Raw genomic sequence first — 9380 nt, 5'->3', positions numbered from 1 at the left:
TATCTTGAACGCAATTCTTCAGAAAAGTTAGAGGTAGCATGTTAGTGGGTGATAAAAGGCAATCAAAGATTATTTGTGGTAGCAGTGAGCAGGGGGTGGCATCACAGGATCCAGCTGTAACTTTCTGAGTCAATCTCATGGGACTCCTGGTATTGCAAGGGCCATTTTTTTTCCAGAGAAAACAATTTCTTTTGGAAAATGCCATGCTTTTTACTTAGAATGTTCGCATTTTCTCCCTACATCATGGCAATATTTTAAAGTCAGTCTATACACTGCGTTCTGCTCTGGTACAAGGATGAACAAGATCCTCCAAGATCAGCTTGAACACTCGGTGCAAATGCTCAGCTAGTCTATTGGAGTTCGCATTGGTAGTTCACACTAAACTCAGGTGGTGGGAGCCTGCCAAATCACATCCTCAATAGCAGCAGCAGCCTGCTTACTCTTAGGTCTGGAGGTGTCTTAGCCAAACTAATCTGGGAAAGTAAAGGTCAAGTGTTTCGCTTATAAGCATCTGGGGTTATAACTACAGTAGTTTTGGAGCATCAGATGATTCACAACTGAAGATGTTACAGGTTCTCAGTTTTTTTTTGTCAGCCTGGAGAATGGCCTGCAACTGTCAAAAGTGTCTTCTGTATTAGTGGGTGAGTAAATGTGAAAAGAGTATGCGTGAATGCTCTGCGGTTATAAGCCACAGTAACTTATTTTTGACCTCAGTAACAGGCAGGTCTGAATGGCAAGAGAGCGAGCCACTTCTTCAGAGTGAATAAATGCTGAATAACCTGTTCTTAGAATAATAGCTGTGCATACATTCATAGCCCACTATCGCCTTGCATGTAAAATCTGCTCTATATGAAACAGGTTTTGAACCTCCCTGCTGTCCTAATTCCACACCCCACTCTCAGCCTCTGCCCCTCTGGGTTCAGATCTCCCAAAACCTCTTGAAGTCTCTACAGCTTGTGCTGTCTGGTCCCATTACGTCTTCCCTCTCCCTTTCTCTCTCTCCTGGGAATCTTCAGTTCCCTAACCTCCCTGAAGGCACCATGCTTTAAGCCTTGTTCGCACATACCTTTGGGATTCTTCTTCACGCCTTTCTGTTTCTTCTCAAGTGTCATCCCGGGCATGCTGACCTGTCCAGCTCTCCCAGTCCAATGCTTAAATGAGCATCTGCTGCACACAAAGGCTAAAATCAACTGCAATTTGTATTTACGGAAGTATAAAGTTTATATGGCTCTCTATTACCTGTAAATATAAACACCTGGAGATAATTTTCAGCAACTGATTAGTGCTCAAAATCCTTGACAGTCACAGTAATTAGAGACTGCAATGAAAGCATGAAGTGTAACCCTCTGGTCTCATGGTTTTCTCTTTTAAGGTTTTCTCCTGAGGTACAGATGCCTGTTTTGCATAAACCACCACCGAATTCCTCGTCAGCCTCGCACAGAGCCCACACGTTGACTTGAAGAGAGCCGTGTTCCTCTGGCTGTTTGAACTTGCAACACAGCCAAGATCTGTTGTAAGTAAACCAGTTATTGTGCATAACCCACCAGATGAAACGTCTGTACTGTGTGCCAACCCTCCTGATACGTACGGCCCCGTCTTACAAGCAATGCTACAGCGTCTGATAGACCTTCATCCCCACAGCCGGCAAATCGGAACCATCAGGCTTTGTGCTTTCCTGGGTGAGGCAAATCACTGGCCGGGTTTTCCCAAGGGATGAAGTTTTAAGCAGTCAACATTTAACTACAAAGGCAGCAAGAGCCTTCTGCCTTTATGCTAGGTCCCTCCCAAGTCCCGAAATCTCCTGACGTCAGGGAATCATAGCGCGATCTGGTGGGAGCCAAGTTATTCTTTAAACCGTTTCCCATTTCCTATTTCTGCCACAAAGCGCTGCGGCTGGCACCGAGCCCGCCCACCGCCACCATGCGCCCGGGGGGGCCCGGCCCCTCCCCGCCCCCGCCGCCGGGGCCGACGGTGCCGACGCCGGGCGCAGCGGGCCCCGGCCGCCGGCCCCCGGCCGCCCCCCCCGCGGCCGCCGGCCCCCGGCCGCCCCCCCCGCGGCCGCCGGCCCCCGGCCGCCCCCCCCGCGGCCGCCGGCCCCCGGCCGCCCCCCCCGCGGCCGGGCGCTGCGGCAGTTCCGGCCCCGTGACCGCCCCACCCGGCGGGCAGCCGCTCCGCTCCCATGGGGCGCCGAGGGATCGACGGCGGCGACCGCAGCGGCTCTCCGGAGCGGGGGACCGGCTCCCGCAAAGGTGAAGGGGCAAAGGGAGAGGGGCCGGGGGGGGACGTCGCGGGGGCTGCCGTGGCCGCAGCCGGCCGGGGCGCCGGGAGACCCCGCCGGGGAGAGCGGCGGAGGGCGGGCGCGCCGTCGGGGGCTGAGTCGCCCTGCAGCCCCCGGCCCCGGGACGGGGACGCCGCCCGCTCCGCTCCGCCCGGCCCGGGAGCGGAGCCGTGGGGTTGGGCGCGGCGGCTGCTGCCCTGCGGCGTCCCGGGAGCCGCCGGGCCGCTGGAAACCCCCGTGTCCGGGGCACGCCTCCGGGTGTCCGCCCGGCCTGCGGGGGCCGATCCCGCCGTCGAGGGGCGCCGGCCACCCGGGGCAGCCCGGGGCTGGCGAGGAGGCGGATGGCGACTGGCCCCGGGCTGCAAGACCCACCCGAGAAAAATGCCCCGGGAGGTGCCGGGCATCATGCGGACTGCGGCGTGCATGGGGCCGGCTGGGAATCAGCCCCATGCCAGTGTCCCGTGGGGCTCAGGTTGTGCGTGGAGACTGGATAACCCCACCTGCGTGCTCCGGTGCTTCACAGAGGTAGGAGGCTGCCCGGGCAGACCCCTGTGCTGGCGGCAGAGCGACCAGCAGTGAGAGGGGACCCTCCCTTGGCAGCCTTTCAGCGGCACCTCGTCTCTTCCCGGTGCCTGCAAGGCAGTGGCAAGTTGGTGGGTCCTTCCCATCTCCAAACCCAGCTCACTGCTGGCTCCTGGAAGGGAGACGGGAAGAAAATGAGACTTTGAAAAGGATAAGGCTTCATGTTCCTCAGAAGTTTGGGCCTCTGGAGCTGATGACTTGTCTCATTTCTCTTATCTGTGCCATGTTTAGGCATCAGGTCAACCTCAAAATTCGCCCTCATTTGTTCCATGCTCATTTCTTTCTTTTTCGATCACTTCGGAGTGTTGGGAACTTCTTCACTATTAGGTATTCTGGATGATGTAATTAAAATTCGAAGTAATTCACAGTTCTGGTTAGCTAAGTAGCTTTGTGATGACAAGCTGAATGTCACACACTTCCTAGTCTTCAGCTCTGCTCCCAGCTTGCTCTCCACAGAGCGCGACATTTTTTGGAACAGCTTCATGGATCCTGGGGTCTACTCCCCTTTCAGCTGGTTTTATTTTAAATTCCTGACTTCTTTTTTTTCAGGTCTGTTCTCAAATATCTGGTTATGGCGAGGTGTCGCTGGACTCCTTACTGCTGCTGTCATTTTGATTTTGTGTATTCAGTTTGGTAAGTGTGTAAATCATTTTAAAATAAAACATGATTAGCCTTAGAAATTACCCAATAAAATGTATATTCTGGTCAGAAGTCCCTCAAAACTTCAAAAAGTTTATTCAGAACTTACATTATCTCAAAGTTAAACAGATATCTCATGACACAGTGTTTAAAATTGCGGTCAAGTGCTGGAGAAATGACTCCACTAGTTGCAGTGGCATTAGGGAGTGCTCAGTTTAGTCTTAGCGTACTTCTGGCATTCAAGTTTATAACCTTACTGTTGGTCTTAATCCAATTGCAAGAAAACAAATAACAAATGGAAAATTGTTCTTTGCAATCAATCTGTAGTCCTTCAAGAAATGACACTATAATAAACAAAGCTATTAATTCAGCTGCAAGGAAGCAACACTTGCAGAAACTATGACTGTCAGAAATATTTAAGTTGTAGAAGAGTCCTTGGAGGATACATTCTTATCACCTTCTCAGCTACTTCTACCAACCTGCCCTTGATCATCGCTATAAAGGTACGCCAGCAACCATAAGGGTTTACAATAGTTAACAATAATTATTTCTGCTGGGCGGAAGTATTAACAGCATGGTTAGACTTAGATGATTTTAGATGATGCAGTCAGAAAGCAAGCTAAAAAGCTCCAGAAACCTTTTCCAGGTGGAAGAAATAGGTAGATTATTTTTTGTCTTTTCACAGTAAACCATTCTTTGGCCAAAGATTTTCCCGTCTGTCCTTTCCTGGAACTCTGTCCATCGGGTTGGCTCTATTTCCAAAGGAAATGCTACTACCTCTCGGAGAGTGAAGCCAACTGGAACTCCAGTCAGAGCTTCTGCTCTTTGCACAATGCTTCCCTCCTGGTGATCGAAAATCATCAGGAACTGGTAAGGGAACAAATGGGGGGTCCTGGTTTCGCCCATCTCACTTCTAGGGAGCTGCACAATGAACCAGTGTGTTCCTCCAGCATCTTAAGCTGAATGGTTTGAAGCTGATGTAAAGACCGTGGCAAGTCACAGCTTGCAGAAAGCTGCGTGCCTCCTCTCCTTGCAAACAGCAAACATCAGTTTTAGCAGTTGATGTTTTAGAAAATGCCCGAGGCTTATCTGAGTTAAATTAAATGCTGCTCACAGCCATAAATACTCACGTTGAAGGCAACTATCAGGGTAGGCACTGTTGTGTCTCATTTATGTTTAATTAGACAACTGTTGTCTCTTAGCAAGGTAGGTTAATGACAGCCAAGTTGCTAGATATATTAGTCTTGACCTTTGGAGTTCAGAGATAGTTATCCTAACCACAGCTTGGAGCATCTTTTTCTGTATTATACTACAATGTTAGGAAAAATTCCACGTAGCACAAAGACTTAGGATATTCTTCCGTATCTGTTACCTACCTTGATAGCAGACCTTGATATTTTAAAACAGCCTCTCTCTAGGTCAGTCAGCCCTATCACAGACACCAGTATAATGGGCGTACTGGGTGCAGACATCAATCCTGTTGCACATACTGTGGCAAGGATCTTCCTTTTCTAATTTCTAAAATGTCTTCCACAAATCCTTACTAGCTGATAATAAAAAATCAATATGGTGAAGACACATCAGGGATGGAGAAATGCATTAGCTGCGAAGGTGTTCATCGTTCTTTGGAAACTTTCTTGTGGAGAGACGGGAAAATGATGCGTTTGCAGTTCCATAGCAGTTCTTAATATTCAGTAGTATACTTCTGTTCTCGTAGTTGGCATTTCTGTCACTACAATATCTGAGTGGGATATCTGACACTACAATATCTGACAGGGATCCTGTCTCAAAATTAATCCATTTGGTTTCTGATCAAGTTGTAAGTTCTGTTTCAGTAATGTGGATTGCACAAGATCCAGATGCTGCAGTACTCTGTAGATATAGTCTTTAATATTGTGTCTTCTGGGAGGAAGGCAAGGTCATTGTTTTGCTTTCTAGCCCTGGATCAAAGACTTTGTATTTTGATAACTGGACTGAACATGCAAAACTTCTTTTCTCATACGGGTTTATTCCTACAGAGTTTTATGGTGAAGATAACAAAGCAAGACCCGTGGATTGGACTCAGTAAAAGAAATGAAGAATTCTTTTGGGTAAATGGGAAAGCATTAGACAATAAACTGTAAGTCGATGTTGAGGGTTTTTGCTGGTGATACTAAATGATAGGGGAGTAAGAGAGGATAACTAAAGTGGATATAGACAGTAACTTGAAAGAAATATCTATAATAAAGTTGAAGGGATGACTCTGGAAAGAGCATGGAATACAACAAAGATTTCATATAGCGTTGTTAAAACTGTGACAGTTGTAATGCCAGGTTCAGAAGTAACATGAGACAGGAGCTCATGGTAACAGACAGTGTAGCAAAGTGAAAGGTAAACGAAGAGACCACCAAGATACCAAAGCAACTGGGGGAGGAATGAAAGTTACAATAACACAAATTCCTCGTTACAGAATATATTTTGCAGAAGTGCAAACCTGCATGCAACCTGCATGAGGTTTATAGCAAAGATATCTGGGAGGCTTCTAAGGGATGTTTTCATAATTTTCATGGCATGTGCCTACAAAAAAGGCTGCTGGAGGGAAAGGTGAAGCTGTGAAATCATGTTGCGTGACCTACTCTGTGGTCACGGCCCTATGCTCTGTGCCACCGGTGTCAGGTGTGGGCCGGCTTGTTCCTCCCACCAGCAGTTTTCCCATCTTCTCAGAGACTGCTGCTTCTCATCCTGGGGCAGCTGCCAGCAGGAGTCGGTAGAATTACCAGTGACAGTAATAAGCATTGAGATTTCACAAGTCTGAAATTAACTTAAGAGTATTCAAATTTTCCACTTTTTAAGTTTGTGACATCACTAGTGGTGCATGACTATATTCAGTTCATCCCCAAGACTTGAGGGCTTGATCTGATAAAGACTTTATGCGTTTTACGTGAAATGTGAGCAGCACGTAGGCATCTGAAGTTGAAAATTGCAGTCCTTCCCACTCTCGCTTGTCCCCTGCCTTCGATACAAACATCCACTGACGCTTTCATTTTCAGTGTTGAAGTTCTTTACATTCTTAGACTTCTGCCTCTGTGCGTGCCTCAAACTGCTCCTCCTGTCTTTAGAAGGGTGAACACCTTGAAGTCTAAGCTCGGTTGCTATTAGAGTCATGTCAGTACTGGCAGGTATTTGTCCCTTGGCTCTTCCAGAGACTGTACTAGTTTGGTTGGCCTGTTCATAGAACACTGTGACACTTTGTTTGAAAATACAGTTGGTGAAGGAGACCCTTACCTCTTACACAGGGACACCTACCGTGTGGAAACTGAGGTTCGCTTCCCGTTTTCCACCATCCCCTTAACCATAGCGCTGCATTCGGTTCTGAGGAAGAGGGAAATGAGAAAGGCGTTTGTTTCACGGCTTCTGCTGGAACGTTTTAGCTGTGTAGAAGGATGTGGAAGTCAAAGGTGGAGCCAGTCTTGATTGCACAGCATCCTTGAGAAGGGCAAACCTGGATTCCAGTCTCTGCTCTAAGGGCGTATTTCACATTACAAGACCGCTAGACAAGATGCAGGAGTACTGCAGGTCCTAGATTTTGTATTCTGGGGGCCAAGTCCCATTAAAAAAAAAGACAGTCTTTGTGGTGTTCTCTTCAAAGCACAAGCTATCATCCTCCTGCAATGCCTTGCCTGTGGTAAATCAGGCTTCGTACAAAGAGAACCTGTGATCCCTGTAGTTCCCTCTGCTCTATTGCATTATTTGATTGTGGGTGTCAAAGTAATCGTGCCTTTCGTTCTCCTTTACAGGATTGAAGTAAAAGGATCTGGAAACTGTGCCTATCTTGAGTCAAAAGGAGTCTCGGCCTCTGGATGTTATTTAACCAGGAAGTGGGTCTGTAGCTTGAATATTAGCTTAGCGCAATAAAGGTGGACAAAGCCACCACCCCAGACACTTAGTGCTCTGATATGATGTCCACATGGGCTTTGTCTATACTCTGGGACCTGGGACCACGTCTCAGCTCCTGCCTGGAGGTGAATGACTTATCTGGTAGCCAGAATTCTCCACCTATGGAGGAAGCCTCCTTTTTTTAACAATGTTGTTTAAATGGCTTGCTTCAGCATCATTTCCTTGCTCCTTTTTTCTAGCTACTGCTCAGCCCGTAGCTTCCTTTCTTTATGTCGTCAGTATTTCTTCCATTAACTCTTCTCTTGCGGGATCCTAAGCAGCTGCTCTTTCTTTTCCTTCTTGGTGTGCAGTTGGAGGTAATTGTTCTGCTTTTCCCTCAGCCAAGTTCTGTGTGCAGGCATGGTTGTGAAGTGGGTCCGCCTGAAGGTCTGCCAGTGCCTCGCAGATACAGGGTGATGCAGAAATGAGCACTCTTGTTTTAGACAGGCTCATTGCGGATTTCACTCTCCCGGTTTGATGGGGTGCATCTTGTGCGAATCTGCATTGCATTCAATGTTTTGTTACTGTTATTTTACATTAATCTTGTTAAATTAGCATGACAGTATTATCATTGGGTTTTATGTAGCTGCACTGCACCTGCAGTTCTCCTTCCCACAGCACTTATCTTAGCAAAAAAAAGTCAGACTAGATAGAGTATTTACTGACCTGAGGATCTGCACTGATGGAGAAAAAGAGCTTGAACTGAAAAAGTAATAGGCAAGCTGCAGGCATTAATGTTGTGAAGTTAGAAATAGTTCTCAGTGCAAATAGGCAAAATCATGAGCGGAGAATAAGAGAATTAACAGCAAAGGACGTTTCTCCATGGTTTCCTCATATCCTGTGCCTGTCAGAGCATGAGGCTTCTGAGCAAGCGGTACATTTCTGGATGGACAATCAGTGTTTCATTCTCTGTATGTGTATTATTTTCAGCAACAGCCAGTGCTGTTGAATTGCTGTGAGTCTGAACAGAATTAGGGCACAATTCTGCTGAACTCTGTCCGCTCATGTCTAGCAGGTACCCTGAAGATTAAAAGTGACGTTTGACCCAGAGGAAGCAAAGCAGCTTATTTTCCTGGAGGGACTATTCCTATCGGGTTTCTAGAGAAGGAGGAATGGGGAGTTCGCGTGTGTAGCAGGGCAAAATAATTCCGTGCTCCGAATAAAATCTGGAAAATTGGTTTTCTTGTGATCTGGATGCTATAGAGAGGACTATGGACTCCGTGGGACTTCTTGAAGGAGCAAGCGGAGCCATTTTTGGAGTACCCGCTAGAGTGCACTGTAGTTTCAGGGAAGGGAAGATAGATAATTGCATCTTCTCATTTTTTAAGAACGTAAAATTGCACCGTGTTTGACAGGTTATTTGGAGTGTTGTTGGCTCGCTGGGTTTTTTGTCCTGTTTGTAATTATTTTTGCCTTCACTGTGTTTTTATGCAAATTTAATTGCTGTCTAGTTTTGTTCAGTGTCTTGTTTATGCCTTATTTTCTGTGATAATAGGACTTCAGTGTAACAGGCCCATGCAGTATGGATATTGTTAACAACTTGTGACTTGAAGGTGTTTATTTATATATGATCACTAATTTTGCTGAACGACACTTTTTTAATTGCTTGTATTCTTTATAAGCACAGGAATGGGACTCTACAGTATGAATAGGCTAATAATCTATGTGTTAATTTATATGTAACTAGTTGTGGGGGTTATTCTGCAATGTTTTTAAAATAACTAGCTCTGAAGGATATGATATGTGCAATAGTCCTGAAAAAAATACTCAATAAATATCTTTACAGAGCCTCTGGATTACAGCAGTTTGTGTCTTAATATTGTGCCATTAGAAGTATTTTTCAGCTCAGGCACCATTTGGGGGAAAAAAAAAATCACCAGACTGAAGCCAAATAACATTTTCAGGTTTTGAATATGAAAAGATCTTTAATCATAGTGTTGGGGTTAACATGAGACAAGACATTTGA

General features: G+C 46.5%; 1 protein-coding gene across 2 annotated transcripts; it reads left to right on the top strand.

Moving 5' to 3' along the window:
- The first annotated feature begins 2131 nt into the window (after positions 1–2131).
- LOC309590172 (C-type lectin domain family 2 member L-like) lies at positions 2132–9130 on the top strand. 2 transcript variants are annotated; one of them, XM_082311181.1, is made up of 5 exons: positions 2132–2249; positions 3410–3493; positions 4185–4369; positions 5518–5618; positions 7276–9130. In XM_082311181.1, the coding sequence occupies exons 1-5, from the start codon at positions 2180–2182 to the stop codon at positions 7391–7393; spliced, it is 558 nt and encodes a 185-aa protein (XP_082167307.1). In that variant the 5' UTR covers positions 2132–2179; the 3' UTR covers positions 7394–9130. The 2 variants fall into 2 exon arrangements, with proteins under 2 accessions (XP_082167307.1, XP_082167308.1); XM_082311182.1 differs by having other exon boundaries at positions 5518–5589; positions 7276–7343.
- The last annotated feature ends 250 nt before the right edge of the window (positions 9131–9380 follow it).

This window comes from Platalea leucorodia (assembly GCF_965183815.1).
Source record: "Platalea leucorodia genome assembly, chromosome: 4".
NCBI classification, from domain to species: domain Eukaryota; kingdom Metazoa; phylum Chordata; class Aves; order Pelecaniformes; family Threskiornithidae; genus Platalea; species Platalea leucorodia.
The sequence above is the reverse complement of the archived record's forward strand: the minus strand, read 5'-3'. Positions and strand labels throughout refer to the sequence as shown.